At 43.8% G+C, this 23,178-nt stretch overlaps 1 protein-coding gene across 1 annotated transcript in view; it reads right to left on the bottom strand.

Moving 5' to 3' along the window:
• Positions 1–23,178, bottom strand: part of LOC112072563 (inositol hexakisphosphate kinase 1-like) — an 85,782-nt gene that overhangs the window by 28,673 nt on the left and 33,931 nt on the right. Inside the window, exon 2 of the mRNA XM_070439842.1 lies at positions 2,855–3,321. Within this exon, the coding sequence (XP_070295943.1) occupies positions 2,855–3,119 (265 nt within the window). The 5' untranslated portion in view covers positions 3,120–3,321. The remainder of the gene's footprint in view (positions 1–2,854; positions 3,322–23,178) is intronic.

A 23,178-nucleotide genomic window follows, 5' to 3' on the forward strand; every position in this document is an offset into this window, starting at 1 on the left:
AAATCCGTTGAGAAACTTAACAGATCACCTCACTGCCTCCTCTTGTTCCTCCACTCAGGAATCCAGACCAGAGCCAGACGAGAGCCAGAACCACAGACCAGAGCCAGACGAGAACGCAGAACCACAGATCCACGACAGAACCAGCAAACACACAAGACACAGCCACTAGAACCCACACCACAGCCAGACGTAGACAGCACCATCAGCAGACCAGAACCAGCACACAGCAGACCAGAACAGCCAATAAGACCGCAACCAGCCAGACTCAGAACACACCACATAGCAGAACCCAGACCCAGGCACCAACAGACCCACGAGACAGACATGCACAAGCCAGACACAACGACACACAGCCAGACTAGAACAGAGCACCACAGTCCAGACTAAGAAACGAGTAGCACTTCACATGACAGAGCCAGACCGAAGCACCATCAGACCACAGCCAGAACTGAACCACGAGACCACAGCCAGACCAGAACCAGCACGCCAACAGACCACACGACAGCCAGACTAAAGAACCAGCACCACAGCCAGACCAGAACCAGCACCACAGCCAGACCAGAACCAGCAACACAGACCACCGCCAGACTAGAACAAGCACCACAGCCAGACTAGAACAAGCACCACAGCCAGACCAGAACGAGCACCACAGACCACAGCCAGACCAGAACCAGCACCACCGACCAGTCAGATGAGAGCCAGAACCACAGCTCTTTCCACTGCAGTGCTTTTATTAGCCGTCTAACTCAATATGATTGATTAGACCAAACGATGCCATCCCAAACACAGATGGCTGGCTGGGGAGCCAGGCGTGCTGCTCTACGTGCATTATAACACTATGATTTACTCAGGATTTAGAAACATGGACACACTGTAAATGAAGAAAAATATCCTCAGAAGTTATTCACACCTTGCAAGTAGAGTATATTACGCTCAACAATATACTGAAAGATGAGACAAATCAAAGACGGTATATTTTCAATATTCAAAAAAATATATATATGTAAGAAAAGTGTTATTGAAATCAAAATACTACTCATTATTACTGAGCAAACGGTAAAGCTTCTTATGACACAAACGTCTGCTTTGTAGCACCTACAGATGAAACATCATGGAGTCTTAAAGGAAGCCTGGCTAAGCCCAAAATGTAATATGCAAACTTTGATCAATTATTTCTCAATTATGCTTCAACATTAAAAAAAAAAGTTGAGTATATATGTCCACAATCCCTGATCCAATGCTCCAAGTCTATGGATTCATTTTGTGAATATCCCAAAGAATCATGGTCCTGTTTTGTTCTAGTTAGCTCCATAGACAGCCTGGCTAATGTTAATGTCTGTCATTATAGTTATAACATCCTGTCTCCCCTCTCAGATAGAGAACTCTGTGTACTGTCAGACCTGCCAAGAAAAAGGCCAAAGCCACACTGTGACAACAGGAGAGTCAGATCAAAGCCTATGAGAACTGCTGGTCTGTCCTACTTTTGGCAGGGTGTGACAGTGTTTTTCCCAGGAGACTTAGTGACAGTGTGCGTCAAGGTCCACAGGGTCTCTCTCTCTCTCTCTCTCTCTCTCTCTCTCTCTCTGAAGGCTGCAGGGGAAAGCCTCTGAGTGGGTGACGAGGACTGAATCCTACAGGAAACTAGGTTGTCTGTGTGACACTTCAAGAGAACACACTCGGGGACAATATTGGTTGAGAATCAGACCTCATTGTCTTCTGTCTGCAACGTTTCCACCTGCACTGAAGGTTTGAGGGACCCTAGGAGGGGTAGGAGCGGAGAGGTAGGAGCGGAGGGACCCTAGGAAGGGAGGGACCCTAGGAAGGGAGGGACCCTAGGAAGGGAGGGACCCTAGGAGGGGTAGGAGTGTAGGGACCCTAGGAGGGGAGGGACCCTAAGAGGGGTAGGAGTATAGGGACCCTAGAACGGGTAGGAGTGTAGGGACCCTAGGAGTGTAGGGACCCTAGGAGGGGTAAGACTGGAGGGGTAGGAGTGGAGGGACCCTAGGAGGGGTAGGAGTGGGCGACGCCTTAAAGGGGTAGAAGGGAGGACCCGGAGAAGGGAGGAGTGGAGGACCCTAGAAGGGTAGGAATGGAGGGGTAGGACTGGAGGGACCCTAGGAGTGGAGGGACCCTAGGAGGGGTAGGAGTGGAGGGACCCTAGAAGGGGTAGGAGTGGAGGGACCCTAGGAGGGGTAGGAGTGGAGGGGTAGGACTGGAGGGACCCTAGGAGTGGAGGGACCCTAGGAGGGGTAGGAGTGGAGGGACCCTAGGAAGGGTAGGAATGGAGGGGTAGGAGTGACGCCATCTGACTGTAATACCTTTGCCAGTGTGATTTTGGCCGTTTTGCGTGGCACAACACTCCCTGAACTGTTGCACAGTGGCACCTCTGTCAGCGTGTGATGAACCACAGTGCTTTTCATGGCACTACGCAGGAGGAGGAGGAGGAGGAGGAGGAGGAGGAGCGCCCCGCTTCTCTAGTCACTTCATCATCCAAACAGTGGGACATTCATTTGACATTGGAACATTCCTCCCACCTTTGTACTGGGTCAGAATGAATGGACGGACGGATGAATAGATGGATGAATGGGATGGACGGATGAATAGATGGATGGATGGGACGGACGAACAGATGGGATGAACAGATGGATGAACGGATGGATGAACGGATGGACGGATGAACAGATGGATGAACAGATGGATGAACAGATGGATGAACGGATGGACGGATTAACAGATGGATGGATGATTGACGTGTGTTTAACTGAGAGCATGTCAGGTAACATTACACTACCAGTGCTTAGTTCAGACGTGTGTGTGTGTGTGTGTGTGTGTGTGTGTGTGTTCCTCCTCTTACCTTTGTACTCCGGTGTAAACTCCTTCATCTCAGGAGGCAGCGACTCGTAGAAGCGTTGCTCCCGGCTGATGAGGGGTTTACACACCGTGTGGTCGTCGTAACGCATCATACTGGTGTGCCCTCCCACCTGGTGTACGAAGGGCTCTAGTGGTACCCCTCCACACCGCCGTCCCCCCTGGCCCAGCCCCAGCCCCCCGAGGCCTAACCCTGCCTGGCTCGCTCCGTGCTTCCCCGTTGCTGCTTCCATGGTGTGGGGAAGGCACATGGCGTTGGAGGGCCTGGTGGGGGTGGCGGGGGCATGGGCGAGCAGGCCGGGCGAGCGTGGGGTGCAGGGAGGCAGCTGGGAACGCACGCTGCCGCCGGGAGGGGGAGGAGCCAGCCCGCCAGCCGCAACCCAAACGGACCAATCAGATCCCGGCTCCTCGATGAAGAGCACCGGGCGATGATGTCACACCTTCGACCGCCACCTGAGAGATGGGAGGCAGGGTGGGGGAAGAAAGACGGAAAGAGAGAAGAGAAGAGAACGTCAGTCAGAATTGTTCATTATTTAGGCCTTTTTAGGGGTGTGACGTTTAAACACATTTGGGATCGTTGACATTTATCACTCACGAGAGTGAGTGAGCGAGAGAGAGCGCGAGAGAGAGAGCGAGAGAGAGAGCGAGAGGTAATTGAGTGAGTGAACTAGCCGTATACGCAGAACAGCATATAAAATATTTCCCATCCCAGGGCTCAGACAGCATCCAAACTGATTCACTATATAGTGCACTACTTTGACAAGAGCCCATAAGACACTATATGGGGAATAGGGTGCCACCCCCCCCCCCCCAACAACAACAACACAAGAACAGCACACGCGTCAAGGCCACATGTCCCTGGAAAATATAATTCCTCATAAAGTCCAACTACCTCGTAAAATATAATTAATTAATCATGCTGGGGTGCTTAAATGTGTCCTGTTACACACTTGTACAAGTGTTTTTTGGGGAAATGTCTTCCTTGCGAATCCCAACTCTCCCTGAGACAAGCGTAGGGAGTGGGGTCACCATTGTCCAGTGTCCCCAATTAGGGTTAAGTTCCTTGCTCAAGGGCACAGCGGCAGATTTTTTTCCCCAGCTTGTCGGCCCCGGGATTCAAACCCACGACCTTTCGGTTACTGGCCCCATATTATTATGTATGTCTCAGATCAACTTTTCTCAGATCTTTAGTAGCAGGAGAAGTGTTTCAGAATTCAGGGTCAGATCACATCGACGTGATAAAACAACTACGTTAGGACACAGGAGTCTGCAGTGTCTCAGTGTAGGCCAAGTTAAGAGAGAGACACCGAAGTCTTCCAGCGGAAAATTAACGTATGGATATGTAGGTTAATCTGCAGTAGAGCCAAATCGGACTCCTTATCCACGTAACAGAACAAACAGATAGCTCACCTGACTCACCGGCCTACTGGATTATTAATCTGACACGTGATGTCTTTTCCATTCCACAATAGAAGCTTTCCAAATATAGGCTAATCAATTGTTAAAACGACATAGGGTTTGTTTTCCAGAGAGCATCTTGACTGGCTGCATCACCGCCTGGTATGGCAAGTGCTCGGCATCCGACTGCAAGGCGCTACAGAGGGCCAGTGCATACGACCCAGTACATCACTGGGGCCAAGCTTCCTGCCACCCAGCACCTCTATACCAGGCGGTGTCAGAGGAAGTCACAAAACATTTAAAAGACTCTAGCCACCTAAGTCATATACTGCTTTCTCTGCTACTGCACAGCAAGCAGTACCAGTGCACCAAGTCTGGAACCAACAGGACCCTGAACAAGCCTTAAGACTGCTAAACAGTAAGCTAAACAGTAAGCTAAACACTTTTTTTGGCTCATCACATACGCTGCTATTGTTTATTATGATGCGTTTTATCTTTTTATTATTTCTCTTTTCTGTCTCTCTGTATTGTTGGGAAGAACCTGTAGTTAAGAATTTCACTGTTAGTCTACACCTGTTGTTTACCAAGCATGTTACAAATACAATTTGATTTGGTACAGGAGTAGGCGAGGAGGTGTAATCTGGGAAAACTGGCCCATAGTAGTGACAACTGGCCCATAGCAGTGAGATAATGCCAACTGACCCATAGCAGTGAGATAATGACAACTGGCCCATAGCAGTGAGATAATGACAACTGGCCCATAGCAGTGAGAGGCCGCCAATGGGCCCATAGCAGTGAGTAATGGACTAACTGCCCATAGCAGTGAGATTATGATGAACTGCCCATAGCAGTGAGATAATGACTACTGGCCCATAGCAGTGAGATAATGACTACTGGCCCATAGCAGTGAGATAATGACTACTGGCCCAGAGCAGTGAGATAATGAACTACTGGCCCATAGCAGTGAGATAATGACTACTGGCCCATAGCAGTGAGAGGATGCCACCAACTGGCCCATAGCAGTGAGAAATGACTACTGGCCCATAGCAGTGAGATATTGACTACTGGCCCATAGCAGTGAGATAATGACTACTGGCCCATAGCAGTGAGATAATGACTACTGGCCCATAGCAGGAGATAATGACTACTGGCCCATAGCAATGAGATATTGACAACTGGCCCATAGCAGTGAGAGGATGCCACCAACTGGCCCATAGCAGTGAGATAATGACTACTGGCCCAAGCAGTGAGATAATGACACTGGCCCATAGCAGTGAGATATTGACAACTGGCCCATAGCAGTGAGATAATGACTACTGGCCCATAGCAGTGAGATAATGACTACTGCCCATAGCAGTGAGATAATGACTACTGGCCCATAGCAGTGCGATAATGACTACTGGCCCTAGCAGTGAGATAATGACAAAGTGCTGCGTCTAACAGAACAAGAGGATGTAGCCATGTTTACTACAGTCGGACAGACCATCCAAAAGACAAAGACAATGGATTACAAAGAACTGCAAATAGTTAAAGACATTATGATGCCCTTTTTGTTGCCACTATCAGTTAAGAGTTGCGAGCTAATAATTGAAAAGTAGGCATAACCCTCTAATGTTAATGGAACTGCATTAGGTGGGTGGGTGGTGGGTACAGGGTGGGTGGGTGAGTGGGTACAGTGTGGGTTGGTACAGTGTTGGTGGTGGGTACAGGGTGTGTGGGTACAGTGTGTGTTGGTGAGTGGGTACAGTGTGGGTTGGTACAGTGTTGGTGGGTGGGTACAGTGTGGGTGGGTTTACAGTGTGGTGGGTGGGTACAGTGTGGGTGGGTTTACAGTGTTGGTGGGGGTACAGTGTGGGTGGGTTTACAGTGTTGGTGGTGGGTAGTGTGGGTACAGTGTGGTGTGTTTACAGTGTGGGTGGGTGGTAGTGTGGGTACAGTGTGGGTGGGTGGGGTAGTGTGGTACAGTGTGGGTGGGTGGGTAGTGTGGGTACAGTTGGGTGGGTGGGTAGTGTGTGGTACAGTGTGGGTGTGTTTACAGTGTGGGTGGCTGGGTAGTGTGGGTACAGTGTGGGTGGGTTTACAGTGTTGGTGGGTGGTAGTGTGGTACAGTGTGGGTGTGTTTACGTGTGGGTGGGTAGTGTGGGTACAGTGTGGGTGGGTGGGGAGTAGTGTGTGGGTACAGTGTGGGTGGGTTTACAGTGTGGGTGGGTGGGTAGTGTGGGTACAGTGTGGGTGGGTGGGTAGTGTGGGTAGGTAGCTGGCCGCTAGACTAACTTACCAACCTAAAAACAGGGTTAAATTTAGTGACTGTCAGTGACTGACATAAGAGGAAAAACTGCTAACACACAACCACATTTAAAAATTGCACCTATTCTACCCGGCAACAGACGTTGAAATCAAGTGAACTACCTGAAAAAGAAGATGCTTATTTCTCAGAATGAGAACGATTTGCCAATTCCTTATACAAATGCATAGTTTTATGCTCCTGGCACATTTATAAAAACACAGACTACACAGCTAGCACATAAGACTGTGGCTAAAATAATGCTAGCAGAACGTGGTACCGCGAGGTCGCACGTGTGACAAAACTGAACATACATTTTCCACAATCGTGTTCATTGATACTCCCGTCTTAGTACGGTCTGCTCTGTTATACATTTTGGGAGTTAAGACAAAGGGTACAAAAAGGTTTAAATGGATACTTGGGGATGTTGGCAATGAGGCCCTTTACTTCCCCAGAGCCAGATTAATTTGTGGATACCATTTTTATGTCTCTGCGTGCAGTTTCTCTATATATATTTATATATTTTTCTGCTTATCTAAGCATAGGCTACCTCTTGAGCTGTCTGTATCCTCCTGACTGGTGGTTCTAAAAAAAATTCAAACAAATGCTTTTAAGCAGTATTCAGTACATGTATTTATTGCTTTGCTTTTCTAAAGTCTACCAACCTAAAGTCTATCTATGGCTCTGGCTGGTCAACAACAGTGACATCATTTTGTCCGATTTGACCTCGGCCCTTTCGGCTTAATTTGTATCACCTTGAAGGCATGTGAGCCTTGGCGAGTGGCGGCGGCGGCGACAGCAATGCGGAAAGTCTGAACTAAATTTACAACATTAAAAGGACTAATGTCAGAGTGCGAAGGATTTAACACGGACCACAAATAGACACCGACAGCTTCTGTCAGTTTACATTATACTACTACTACTACTATAGATATATACATTCTACTTATAGAACTGTATCCCGCCTACATACATATATTTTATTTATTTAACCTTTATTTAACTAGGTGACAATGCAGACAAAAAACGATTCAAAAAAAAAATCGGTCTTGACAGAGTGTCAGTTTACATAGATCCACCCAGTTTAGTACTTATAGAACTGTTCAGTTTACATAGATCCACCCAGTTTAGTACTAATAGAACTGTACATGGCTACATGGTCCAGGGTCCATAAGTATAGTACTATGCATTTCTCCATGCAGACACCTGACATTCAATTCATATTGTACTTATTAAGAACCATCGCTATAGCTACATGTATAGATACAAGCACTACGTATGCATTTGTTTGTGCATGCAAAACACTGGGACGAAATGTAAGTGTTTTAACTTCTCTTGGGTAGGTGGCAGCATTGAAGTTTCTAAAACTGTTTGAATCGTGTCTGTGAGTATAACAGAACTTACTTAGCAGGCGAAACTTCGAGGACAAACCATTCAGAATTGAATTTTTTTTTGAGGTCACTCTTTTCAATACGTTTTCATTGGGAAACCAGATTTCTAAAGGGACCTTCTTGCAGTTCCTACCACTTCCACTGGATGTCAACAGTCTTTAGAAATTGGTTGAGGTTATTCCTTTGTGTAATGAAGAAGTACGGCCATCTTGAAGGAGGGTCACTCGAAGTGTCCTGTTTGTTAGAAGCGCATGACCAGAAAGCTAGCTACAGTTGGTTTTAATCCTGTATTGAACACCGATCATCCCGTCTTCAATTTGATCGATTATTTACGTTAAAAAATACCTAAAGTTGTATTACAAAAGTAGTTTGACTTTTTTGGCAAAGTTTACAGGTAATCTTTGAGATATTTTGTAGTCACGTTTCACAATTTGGAACCGGTGTTTTTCTGGATCAAACACGCCAAATAAATGGACATTTTGGATATATATATCGACGGAATTAATCGAACAAAAGGACCATTTGTGATGTTTATGGGACATATTGGAGTGCCAACAACAGAAGCTCGTCAAAAGGTAAGGCATGAATTATATTTTTATTTCTGCGTTTTGTGTCGCGCCTGGAGGGTTGAAATATGCTTCTCTCTCTTTGTTTACAATGGTGCTATCCTCAGATAATAGCATTATTTGCTTTCACCGAAAAGCCTATTTGAATTCTGACATGTTGGCTGGATTCACAACCAGTGTAGCTTTAATTTGGTATCTTTCATGTGTGATTTAATGAAAGTTTGATTTTTATAGTAATTAATTTGAATTTGGCGCTCTGCATTTTCTCTGGCTTTTTGCCAAGTGAGACAGTAGCGTCCCGCCTAAACTCCCGCCTAAATTTGGGGATATAAATATGAACTTTACCGAACAAAACATACATGTATTGTGTAACATGAAGTCCTATTAGTGTCATCTGATGAAGATCAAAGGTTAGTGATTATTTTTCTCTATTTCTGCTTTTTGTTACTCCTCTCTTTGGCTGGAAAAATGTCTGTATTTTCCTGTGACTAGGTGCAGACCTAACATAATCGTTTGGTGTGCTTTCGTAGTAAAACCTTTTTGAAATCGGACACTTTGGCTGGATTTACAACAAGTGTATCTTTAAAATGGTGTAAAATACTTGTATGTTTGAGGAATTTAAATTATGGGATTTCTGTTTTGAATTTGGCACCCTGCAGTTTCACTGGCAGTTGACGAGGTGAGACGCTACCGTCCCACGTACCCTAGTGAGGTTAAAAAAGTCAGGGTGGCATAATTCCTATTTTCAGCTAAGGCAAGCCTGGTAGATCTGAGATTATGACAGCTAGGGCCACCCTGGTAGATCTGAGATTATGACAGCTAGGGCCAGCCTGGTAGATCTGAGATTATGACAGCTAGGGCCAGCCTGGTAGATCTGAGATTATGACAGCTAGGGCCACCCTGGTAGATCTGAGATTATGACAGCTAGGGCCACCCTGGTAGATCTGAGATTATGACAGCTAGGGCCACCCTGCTAAGATCTGAGATTATGACAGCTAAAGCAAGCCTGGTAGATCTGAGATTATGACAGCTAATCTAGTGATACTAAAGGAAAGTGGTAAGTGACCACGTGACAGTCTTGTTGTCGACCACTGGGTACTCATCCCAAACGGCACCCTATTCCCTTTTTTAGTGCACTACTTTTGAACAGGGCAGTCTGGTTAAAAGTAGTGAACTACACAGGATGCCATTTGTGACAGACCCACAAACAGGTGAGGAACAAGATAACAAGCACTGGCTGTCTGCTTCAGAAGGGTTAACAGAGACTGTACATCACAGTGATTCCATCACAGTGATTCCATCACACCCTGGGTTGGAAAGTAGGTCACTAATGCTCACCAGGCATGAAAGCAGAAGACATATTTTTTTAAATGACTGTTCTTATTGGACAAGGTCAGGCAGTAGGGGCCCAACAGACATCGTTCAGGCAGCAGGGGCCCAACAGACATAGTTCAGGCAGTAGGAGCCCTACAGACATAGTTCAGGCAGCAGGCGCCCACAAACAAATATAAGTTCAGCCAATAGGCGCCCTGCTCCTACAGACATTAGTCATGGCCAGACAGGTGGGGCCCAACAGACTATAGTTTCAGCATGCAGAGGGCCTCCAGAACCATTAGCTTCAGCAGCAGGGCGCTCCCAACAAGAACATAGTTCAGCAGCAGGGGCCCACAGCAGCAGGCAGTATGCCTTAACATAGTTCATGCAGCAGGGGCCCAACAGACATAGTTCAAGGCCCACGCAGGGAAGCCCAACGATATAGGTGTGCGAGCGAGGCACGCGCCAACAGAGCATAGTTTCATGGCAGCAGGGCCCTACGAGAACAGTATGGCTAGAGTAGTGCGTCCCACAGCACAGTAGGGCCCAACAGATGTATAACAGTTGAAAGTCGGAATGTTACATGCACTTATCGACCGTCAGATTTTAAACTTTCATTTTTTCAACCACTCCACAAATATTTCTTGTTAACATAACCATAAGTTTTGAAAGATTCCATGCTATAGGGACATCTACTTTGTGCATGACGAGTTGCATCTTTTCCATTGGAGAATTCACTAGGTATGCAGCAAGGTTGCCACCCGTCGCGTTCAGAAGCATTTAGCATTTACACTAAGTGACTGAGCCTTAAAGACAGCTTATTATGTGCGAAAATTTCCTCAGCACACAATGAATTAGTTCAATGCCCTTTTAGAGAGCTTCCTGATAGCTATGCGTAGGACTCGACATCCATCTTGAGTCAAATTGGCAGGTTTACATGCTGGCGATTCTTATTCAACATCCTTCCTGAACGCTTCAAACGTCTAGCCTGCGCTCTTTCTTGCCTTGCACATAGATGGAACAATGCAAGCAAGAAATTCAGAGCCTAGAGCCTTCAGCGAAAGCGAATACCGTTACCCTGCCATCAAGTCTGGGTTCATCCTGGGAGCAATTTCCAAACCCGGCATGATATCAGGTTACTACGACTCATCTGTCTTAGGACCTTGTGAAGATTGCGTGGAGAGAAACAGTCTTACAACAACACCTGAAGTATCTTAATATCCACAGTTAAACGTGGAAGCTCCTCTAATACATACGACATAACCTGAAAGGGGCCGGGCCGCTCAGCAAAGGAAAAATAGTCTCAGCACTTCTCCAAAACCGCCATTAAAAAGACCACCACTCACACGGTTTGCAACCTGCACACATGGGGACAAAGAATATTACTATTGGAGAATTCCTCTGCGTTGCTGACAACATGAAACAAAAACTTAGTAACGTTTTTGGCCAATATGACCAGTTGTTTGTTCGGTAGAAGAACACATGCGAAATGTGCTTGCAAGCGTCGACCACACCATCCAACCGTAAGAAGCAACGGGTAGATGGACCATTAAAAAATCGGCGCCTCAACTGCTAGGTGGGGGCCCCCAGCATCATGTTTGAGTGGAGTCGTGCTTATGCTTGCGGAGACTGCGGTGCACTCACAAATATCACGATATCGCATCAATTGAACGGTAGGTAAAAGAGTGATGTGGAATATATTACTATGTAGTAACAGTTCAAGACATCAGTCAGAAAGTTTTAAACGCTCTTGCTCGCAAATGGCGTCTTCAAATGGAAAATGACCCCAAAGCATTACTTTCCTAAAGGTGTGTGCGCCCCTCGAAAGTAAGGAGCTTTAAGGGATAACATACAAGTCAAGGTATTGCGGAGTGGCCATCACCACCACACCCCTACCTCAATCCATAGAAAAATTTGTGGCAAACTGAAAAAAGCGTGTGCGCACGCAAGGCAGTGCCTACCGAACCAGACTCCTAGACTGGCTCATATCCAGCTCTGTTAGAGGATTGCGCCAAAATATTCACCCAACTTATCTGTGGAAGGCTGTGTGGAACGGCTAGCCCCCAGAAAGCATTGACCGCGAAGTTAAAACATATTTAAAGCCAATAACTACCAAATACTAATCTATAGTGAGTATGTAAACTTCTTGACCCACTGGAAGTGATAAAGAAATAAAAGCTGAAATAAATCATTCTCTCTACTATTATTCTGACATTTCACATTCTTAAAATAAAATGGTGATCCTAACGGACCTAAAACAGGGAATTTTTACTAGGATTAAATGTCAGGAATTGTGAAAAACTGAGTTTAAATGTATTTGGCTCATGTGTATGTAAACTTCTGACTTCAACTGTAGTTCATGTAGTAGGGCCCCGACAGATATAGTTAATGTAGTAGGGGCCTGCAGATAAGCTGTAGTTCAAGTGGCCTCTGTCTAGTTCAGGTATTTCCAACCTAGCAACGCCGTCGGGGGTATGCCAAATAAAAATGTATTCACATTTTCAAACAGTACATTTATATTTTCCAATGGGGGACCTATTTTCCAGTTTTTCCCCCCCTCACCTGAGTAGCCTCGTTTCACTGCCAAATATAAAATTAAACCATCTAGTGTTTAGTGAAATAACAACAATGTCAAATACAGGTAGCCTAGTCAAATAATTAACATCCAATCACATCAACAGTTACTCTCTTGCGGGAAACCTTCCCTCTTGCGCAGACATTTAGAGACGAAACATGACAATTTGAAAAATAAGTCAAGGGAGTTTTTTGAGAGAGAATAAAGACGACTTTCGAGTAGTAAGACATGTACAAAAGCAACAGATACCATTAATAAGAAGGAGCTAGAAGCGTTTTATATGGTGAGCTACCGAGTGGCTAAGACAGGCAAGCCCCATACTATTGTGGAGGACTTAATTCTTCCTGCTGCCACGGATATGGCTGGGACCATGCTTGGGGGAAAGGCCAAAAAAACTACACAGACAACACCTTCATCAAACAACACTTTCACGACGCATCAGTGACCTGGCAGGAGATGTTTTGAAACAATTACTGCTTCGCATACAAGCCAGTGAATTATATGCGTTACAGCTGGATGAGTCAACAGACGTGGCGGGCCTGGCACAGGTCCTGGTACATGTCCGTTACGTTTATGGGGGGGATCAATTAAGGAAGACATCCTCTTCTGCAAAAAAGGACAGCATGAGGATATTTTTTTAAGTACTGGACAGCTTTGTGACATCAAATGGACTTGTGGTCAAGATGTGTTGGTATCTGTACTGATGGCGCAAAAGTCATGGCAGGGAGACATAGTGGAGTGGTAACGCGTGTGCAAGAAGTTGCTCCCGACGCCACTTGGGTACACTGCAGCATCCACCGAGAGGCTCTTGCTGCCAAGGGAATGCCTGACAGCTTGAAAGACGTCTTGGACACTACAGTGAAAATCGTTAAGTTGGTTAAAGCAAGGCCCCTGAACTCTCGTGTATTTTCTGCTTTATGCAATGATATGGGCAGCGACCATGTAACGCTTTTACAACATACAGAAGTGCGCTGGTTATCAAGGAGCGAAGTATTAACACTTTTTTTTTTTGAGAGACAAGTTTAAAGTTTTCTTCACTGACCATAATTTTCATTTGTCTGACCGCTTGCATGATGACGAGTTTCTCACACGACTGGCCTATCTGGGTGATGTTTTTTCTTTCCTGAATGATCTGAATCTAGGATTAGAGGGACTCTCCTCAACTATATTCCATGTGTGGCACAAAATTGAGGCTTTGATTAAGAAGTTGGAGCTCTTTTATGTCTGCATTAACAAGGACAACACACAGGTCTTTCCATCATTGTATGATTCTTTGTGTGCAAATTAACTCAAGTTTACGGACAAAGTCAAATGTGATATAGCGAAGCACGAGTGAGCTGGGTGCGCAATTACGCAAGTACTTTCCCGAAACGGATGACAAACAACTGGATTCGTTATCCCTTTCATTCCCTGCCTCCAGTCCACTTACCGATATCTGAACAAGAGAGCCTCATTGAAATTGCAACAAGCGGTTCTGTGAAAATGTTATTTAAAAATCAGAAGCCACTGCCAGATATTCTGGATTGGGCTGCGCTCAGAGTATCATGCCTTGGCAAATCGCGCTGTTAAGACAATGATGCCCTTTGCGACCACGTACCGATGTGAGAGTGGATTCTCGGCCCTCACTAGCAGGAACACTAGTTACAGGCACAGACTGTGTGGGAAATTATTTAAGACTGAGACTCTCTCCAATTCAACATTGCAGAGATGTGTATCCTTTCAAGCACACCCTTCATTAACCTGTGGTGAGTTTTTCAACATTTTCGATGAACAAATAAGATTTTATATGTAAGATGGTTAAATAAAGAGCAAAATTATTGACTATTATTATATTATTATTTGTGCCCTGGTCCTATAAGAGCTCTCTCTAAGAGCCGGGTTGTGACAAACTCACTCATTCTTATGTTTAATAAATGTATTGTATAGTGTGTGTTTGGCAGGCTTACAATGACAGCAAAAAAACAACATTTGAGAGTGCACTGACCCTGGTGCTAGAAAGGGTACCCAGCTTGAGGTTGAATGTTTAAAGGGGTACGGGACTATAAAAAGTTAGGGAACCACTGGTCTACAGCTTATCATGAGGTATTCTAACTCAGGCGTGCAAAAATGTCAGACTTCCTTGACAGACCGCTCACCCCTTCGTCTTACCCGAGTCCGCCGTAACGACGCAAATAAAACCCAGCGAGATTTACTGTATATTATCAACGTCCTCATTTAGCCACGACTCTGAGAAACATAGAATATTACAGTTTTTCAGGTCCCGTTGATAGAATACTGTAGATTGGGGCTCATCCAGGTTGCTCTGAATGCACGTTCACCAATAAAACAAAAAAAAGGGCAATGGCGGTCTATTTGCTCGCCCGACAGTCTCGTCAGGATGCCGCCTCACCGGCCTCTTTTACCGCCGCGTCCTCTTTCGATTCCAGGGGATTACGGCCTGGTCCGCAGAACGTCCAGAGCTGCCTATTCGTTGAAGTAGAAATGTTGATCCAAATCGAGGTTATTGATCGCTGTTCTGTCCAGATGCTGTTTTCAGGTCATTGGAAATAACATTATTTTAATTTATTTTTTCATTCTAATAGCAGGATTGGTCAGGAGCTGGTAAGACAGTTGCTATCCACTGCAGCGCTGTATCTTCTTCAGCTGACAGTGACATCATAAAACATTCTTCAGCTGACAGTGACATCATAAAACATTCTTCAGCTGACATCATAAAACATTCTTCAGCTGACAGTGACATCATAAAACATTCACCCATAAAGTGATATCAGCAAATGGAGATTCCAGCGATATCATGGCGATGACGTCCATCCAGCAGTGTGTTGCTGACGTCTTTGCACCAGGTTTCCATGTGAGACAACAGATTGTCAACTCAACATGAGCAGCTTGACCCCAGTGCCAGTCTTCCCACCGCAATCACTCTCTTCCCTACACACTGCTAACGATGTATCCCAAATGGCATTTTCCCCTATAAAAAAGGCATTACCTTTGGACCAGAGCCCTATTCCCGATACAGAGCCCTGGTCAAAAGTAGTGCACTATAAAAAAGGAATAGGGAACCATTATGGGGCGCAACCAAAGAGTAATTTGTTGCCAAGAGCACTCAGTGTTAATATCAACAGGAAATAGAGCTTATCAAAAAAGGTGAAAATGTAATCCGTAACACCTCAACTCACTGATTTACATGTGTTTAATTATATATTTTTGCTTTAAAATATTCAAAAATGTTTTGACAGGAATCGTAATATAAGGTTCATTAGTAGGGGAGGAGAGAGAGAGACTTGAGTTGTGTCTTTAATGAGACACCCTGATTACACTAATAACACCACATAACCCCCCGTCTCACCCCTTGACACAAGAGATACCCTACAGCCCCCCGTCTCACCCCTTGACACAAGAGACACCCTACAGCCCCCCCCCCCAAGTCTGATTACCTTCCCTTTCTCCCTCCTAGACACAAGACACCCTATTGGTCTCCCCAAAGTCTCTTCCAGCCTCCCCCTCCCCAGACTCCCACTGTCACGGGTTGTGACCTAAAAAGTAGAGAGCTGTGAGATAAGAAAGTATTTCACATTCCAACTCAGCTGGACTTGGACCATAACACCAGATAGAAAGGACAGCAACGATTCTGTCTGAGAGGCAGAGGGAACAACTATTACTGCGCTGGACACGCACAGCACACGCACTAAGGATGGGCATTTGAAATTCTATTTTACTATTCAAATAATATCATGACATTCTTTCGAATATCCGGATAGTCAAAATAAAAATAGATGTTATCGACTCTCGGAAAAAATCAGAATAACGCAAATGCACATGGCAAGAGGTAAACAGCAGGCTTTTCTCTGGTAGTTTGGCTAGCAGCAAAAGACTGAAGTCAGATTTTTTGCCATGATAGAACTGATTCTTATTACAATAAGGTTTCCTGGTAAGTGCATTTATCGGTGTCAGGTATTGTAGAAGCTCTGTTAGGTCAGCACCTGCCATTGCTATTTGAAGTGTGGGGGGGATACCGATGTCAGGGCAGACCGGAGAGCTGAATGCTCAAAGCACACTAATAAAAACTACCATTCTTAAAGTTTGTTGTTTATTAGGTAGAAAATTATAATTACATTTTCTCCCCAAAAAATTAACAGACTCACTCAAGTAATCGAAATACTAACATTCATTTCAGATATTCGACGAACAGTGCCGATCCCTAGGTCGCACACCAAAAACACACACGCTCAAAATGTGCACGCACACACACACACACACTTCACAAACTTGTCAACAGAGCCACTGTGACAGAGATAACAGCCAGTGCCCACTAGATTAGAAAAAAAAAAAACAATGGATAAGATTAGGGATGTGACAAATGGACAATTTTGCTTAAAAGTTTAAACTGCAGTGGTCTAGGGCACTGCATCGCAGCGCTAGCTGCGCCACCAGAGACTCTGGGTTCGCGCCCAGGCTCTGTCGCAGCCGGCCGCGACCGGGAGGTCCGTGGGGCTACTCACAATTGGCCTAACGTCGTCCGGGTTAAGGAGGGTTATCCTTGTCTCATCGCACACCAGCGACTGCTGTGGCGGGCCGGGCGCAGTGCACGCTAACCAAGGGAGCCAGGTGCACGGTGGTTCCTCCGACACATTGGTGCGGCTGGCTTCCGGGTTGGAGGTGCGCTGTGTTAAGAAGCAGTGCGGCTTGGTTGGGTTGTGTTTCGGAGGACGCATGGCTTTCGACCTTCGTCTCTCCCGAGCCCGTACGGGAGTTGTAGCGATGGGACAAGATAGTAATTACTAGCAATTGGATACCACAAGAATTGGGGAGAAAAGGGGGGTAACATTTAAATTAAATAAAAATAATAAAAAGTTTAAACTGCCATTTTTTTATTTATTTTTTTTWAAATCGGTTTTCAGTTAAAACAATACGAGAATCATAAAAATTCCTCGTCTATTCCCAACGTAGAATAATGGTCCTATTACCTATTACATGCAGTAACCGAGGCGCTTTCAAAGGGCCACATATCATCATAATCCCGAAAGGTGTCATCGGTACAGGTAGCCCTGCTGTAGTTTCATAATATGGAGACAAAAAACACCCCCAACCCACTCAGCAACGAAGAGTAGCCCGTGCAAGCAAGACAGGCCTGGACATACCTCTGTCCCCCAGCGACATTGGTCCCATGAATAAACTAGGGTATTCTACAGGCAACAGGCACCCTATTCCCTATATTTGGGATGCATACAGCCTATGACCACTACACATACAGCACAGCCAGGAGATTTCCTCTTGTAAAAATAGAAATGCTCAGACAGCAACTCTTGAAAGACAATACAGGAGAAGTGGACTTCAATTGCACGTATAATATTGTTTAAAACACTTGTCTTCCAAGAGTTGCCCCTCTGGGATGAATAAAGTTCAGGCTATTGGCTTGAACTGACATATTCTCTTTTAAAGTTCTCTCGTCTGGTCAGTATTGTTTTTCCACCAGAGATGTCTTCTCCTCTGGTCAGTATTGTTTTTCCACCAGAGATGTCTTCTTCTCCTCTGGTCAGTATTGTTTTTCCACCAGAGATGTCTTCTTCTCCTCTGGTCAGTATTGTTTTTTCACCAGAGATGTCTTCTTCTCCTCTGGTCAGTATTGTTTTTCCACCAGAGATGTCTTCTTCTCCTCTGGTCAGTATTGTTTTTTCCACCAGAGATGTCTTCTTCTCCTCTGGTCAGTATTGTTTTTCCACCAGAGATGTCTTCTTCTCCTCTGGTCAGTATTGTTTTTCCACAGAGATGTCTTCTTCTCCTCTGGTCAGTATTGTTTTTTCCACCAGAGATGTCTTCTTCTCCTCTGGTCAGTATTGTTTTTCCACCAGAGATGTCTTCTTCTCCTCTGGTAGTATTGTTTTTCCACCAGAGATGTCTTCTTCTCCTCTGGTCAGTATTGTTTTTCCACCAGAGATGTCTTCTTCTCCTCTGGTCAGTATTGTTTCCCCCAGAGATGTGTTCTCCTCTGGTCAGTATTGTTGCCCCCAGAGATGTGTTCTTCACCTGTAGACTGTAAAGGTTGTAGCCAGGGTCACAGGGGTAGACACTGACAGAGCATGTGTCCAAAATGGCATCCTATTCCCTATGGGTCCTTGTCGAAATGAGTGCACTATATAGGGAATAGGGTGCTATTTGGCACATATCCAGAGACTGGCCACTTAAAGGTTTATAGAAGAAGCTCATTAGTTAGAGCTGCGGTCAATACTGTTTACTGAGTATGGTACTGTTGCAGTGTGGCAATCCTAACACACTGCTCTGAGAAGGGAATCAAAGAAACCAGAGAAAGGGAACTACACTATGATGAGGATGAGGAGGGAAGAGAGAGAGCAGAGGGGAATGAGTGAGACAGACTATGTTATGAGAAGGAGGAGAAGGGCGGAGGAATAAGAGAGACAGAGCAAGCGAGAGAGAAGGAATGAGTCTGTTTATGTTAGGAGAAGAGGAATAGAGAAGCAGAGAAATACTGTTTATATAAGGGAACGGGAGGACTGCTCTAGCAGGATTACCACAGGGCTCAGAGAGCAGAGATGAGTCATCAGACAGACAGTCGAGCAGAAGAACATGGAGAGGGATGAGAGAAGAATAAGAGGAGAGTGTACCCACTGTACACTGTATTGCAATGCAGTTGAGACATCATAAGCTACTTCTGAATGGAAATAGCCCCTTTTTCCAGCCTATGATTAGCTAGTGTTTTGAATTGAGTCCTACGTCCACGCAGCTCTGGTGAACAGGTTAGCTAGCGTTTTGAATTGAGTCCTTCGTCCACGCAGCTCTGCTGAACAGGTTAGCTAGCGTTTTGAATTGAGTCCTACATCCACGCAGCTCTGGTGAACAGGTTAGCTAGCGTTTGATTAGCTAGCGTTTTGAATTGAGTCCTACGTCCACGCAGCTCTGGTGAACAGGTTAGCTAGCGTTTGATTAGCTAGCGTTTTGAATTGAGTCCTTCGTCCACGCAGCTCTGGTGAACAGGTTAGCTAGCGTTTGATTAGCTAGCGTTTTGAATTGAGTCCTTCGTCCACGCAGCTCTGGTGAACAGTGCTGAGCTTCATAAGAGAGATTAGGTAACATTACGAACACAAGCAATATCAACGTTGAATACATTTCCGGTGACCATCAGCTAGTACTGTTCTGGCCCCCCCACAAGTATAACTTCTCCTCAAAGTCAACTACAGTGCATTCAGAAAGAAGTCATACCCCTGGACCTTTTCCACATTTTGTTGTGTTACAGCCTAAAACCAAAAATGTGTCACTGGCCTAAACACATTACCCCATAATGTAAAAATGGAATGATGTTTTAAGAATTTTTTACTAGTGAATAAAAAAATATAAAGCTGAAATGTCTTTAGTCAATAAGTATTCCATTAGAGAATAGGTTCCACTAGGTTCCATTAGAGATTATGTTCACAGCAMTCTCTGTACTAGGGTTAAATCTGTTTAATCTTCGTTGAGAGAGACTTTCTGGTTTTTATTTGATGTTCTTGATTTAAGCTGCTGTGGTAAAACCTAAAATATTGTATTGCAATTTTAATAACCTTTTGTTATGGTGATGCCTAAATAAGTTCAGGAGTAAACATTTGCTTAACAAGTAATATAAGTTGCATGTCATGGACTCAGTCTGTGCAATAGTGTTTAACGACTACCTCCTCTCTGTACCCAACACATACAATTATCTGTAAGGTCCTTCAGTCGAGCAGTGAATTTCAAACAGATTCAACCACAAAGACCAGGGAGGTTTTCCAATGCCTCGTAAAGAAAGGCAACTATTGGCAGATGGGTAGYYYYAAAAAGRAGARATCGAATATCTCTGAGTARGGTTTAGTTATTAATTACACTTTGGATAGTTTATCAATACACCCATTCACNTAGTTATTAATTACACTTTGGATAGTTTATCAATACACCCATTCACTACAAACATACAGAAGTCCTTCCAAACTCAGTTCCCGGGGAGGAAGGAAACTTAAGATGGATCAACAACAGTGTAGTTACTCCACAATACTAACCTACACTGAACCAAAATATAAATGAAACATGCAACAATTTCAAAGATTTTATTAAGTTACAGTTCATATAAAAGAACTCAGTCAATTTAAATAAATGTATTAGGCCCTAATCTATGGATTTCACATGACTGGGAATATAGATATGCATCTATTGGTCACAGCTACCTTAAAAAAAAGGTAGGGTCAGAAAACCAGCCTATCTGGTGACCACCATTTGCCTCATGAATTAAGCGCAGACAAAATACTAGAGGAAAACCTAGTTCAATCTGCTTTCCAGCAGGACAATACCCGAAAACACAAGGTCAAATCTACACGAGTTAATTACCATGACGACAGTGAACGTTCCATAGCCGTTGATAAGTGCTAATTAACCATTCCGCGTTGTGCTGTTATTTCTGATTTTAAAACATAAATATGTCCAGTGAAAGCAGATATGCAATTAATAATTGACACCAAAAATGTGGATACACATTGTCCTGAACGCTAATCAATAAAAAAAAGGTCTTAAATTCTCTGCTCTGTTTTGCTTGTTTACAGCAGGTCATCATCACATTTAAATACAGCCTGTAGTGTACCGATCATCACATTTAATACAGCCTGTAGTGTACCGATCATCACATTTAATACAGCCTGTAGTGTACCGATCATTACATTTACAAATACAGCCTGTGTGTACCACACTAAAACTGTATGTCGATTACATTTAAATACAGCCTGGTACGATCAATTACATTTTAATACAGCCTGTAGTGTACGATCATTACATTTAAATACCCACCTGTAGTGTACAGATCATTACATTTAGTACAGCCTGTAGTGTAAGATCATTATATTTAAATACAGCCTGTAGTGTACCAGATCATTAATTTAAATAGCCTGTAGTGTACGATCATTACACATTTAAAACAGCCTGTAGTGTACAGATCATTACTTTAATACAGCCTGTACCCGTCATTCATTTAGTAAGCCTGTAGTGTAACAGATATATCATTTTAAATACAGCCTGTTAGTGTACAGATCATTACATTTAAATCCAGCCTGTAGTGTATCGATATCCACATTTAAACAGCCTGTAGTGTACGATCATTACCATGTTAAATACAGCCTGTAGTGTACGATCATTACATTTAAAGTACAGCTGTCTGTGGTAAGATCATTAACTATTTAAATAACAGCCTGTAGTGTACGATCATACTAATTCTAAAACAGCCTGTAGTGTACCGATCATACATTTAAAAAACAGCCTGTGTGTACTGATCATTACATTTAAATACAGCCTGTAGTGTACCGATCATTACATTTAAATACAGCCTGTAGATGTGACCGATCATTACATTTAATACGGGGTGAAACCCTGTAGTGTACCGATCATTACATTTAAATACAGCCTGTAGTGTACCGATCATTACATTTACAAATTAAAGACCCCTGTTAAGTTGTAACCCGAATCATTACATTATAATACAGCCTGTAGTGTACCGTACATTACATTTATACAGCATAGTAGTGTACCTGATCATTACATTTAATACAGCCTGTACGTGTACCGATCATACATTTAAATACAGCCTGTATGTGTACCGATCATTAATTTAAATACATCGCTGTACGATTATTCATTTAATACAGCCTGTAAGTGTCGATCATTACATTTAAATACAGCCTGTAGTGTAACGATCATTACAATTTAAATACAGCCTGTAGGTCCGCATACATTACATTTAATACAGCCTGTAGTGTACACAGTCATTACATTTAAATACAGCTGTAGTGTACGATCATTACATTTAAATGACAGCCTGTACGTGATACCGATCATCTACATTTAAACAGCCTGTAGATGTACAGATCATTACATTAAGTACAGCTGTAGTGTACGATCATTACATTTAAATACAGCCTGTAGTGTACACGATCATTACATTTAAAATACAGCCTGTCGTAGCACTTAGATTTAATACAGCCTGTAGTGTACAGATCATTACATTTAAAATACAGCCACTGTAGTGTACCAGATCATCTTAACTATTTAAATACAGCTGTGTGTACGCGATCATTACATTTAAAACAGCTGTAGTGTACAGAATTCATTACATTTAAATACAGCCTGTAGTGTACCGATCATTACATTTTAAGCTGTAGTGTACCGATCAATTACATTTAAATAGCCTGTAGTGTACGATCATTTACATTTAAATACAGCCTGTAGTGTACGCGACATTACATTTAAATACAGCCTGTAGTGTAACCGATCATCACATTTAAATCAGCCTGTACGTGTAACAAGCCGATCATTAACATTTAATAAAGCCTGTAGTGGTACCGATCCATCTTACATTTTAAAGTACAAGGTCCTGTATGTACCGATCATTACATTGTTAATACAGCCTGTAGTGTACCGATATTATCCATTTAAATAGCCTAGTAGTGTACGCGATCATCACATTTAAATACAGTCCTGTTAGTGTAACCTGATCTGTACATTTAATAACGCTGTAGTGTACCGATCATCACATTTAAAACGCCTTGTAGTGTCGATCATAATTTAAATACAGCCATGTAGTGTACCGATCATTACTGTAAATACAGCCTGTAGTGGTACCGATCAATTACATTTAATACAAGCCTGTAAGTGTAACGCGATCATTACATTTACTAGCGCCTGTCAGTGTACCGATCTTAACTTTAAATACGACCTGTATGGTACCGATCATTTAATTTAATACAGCTGTAGTGTAGCAGATCATTACAGTTTTAA

Source organism: Salvelinus sp. IW2-2015, unplaced genomic scaffold, assembly GCF_002910315.2.
Source record: "Salvelinus sp. IW2-2015 unplaced genomic scaffold, ASM291031v2 Un_scaffold1961, whole genome shotgun sequence".
Lineage (NCBI taxonomy): Eukaryota > Metazoa > Chordata > Actinopteri > Salmoniformes > Salmonidae > Salvelinus > Salvelinus sp. IW2-2015.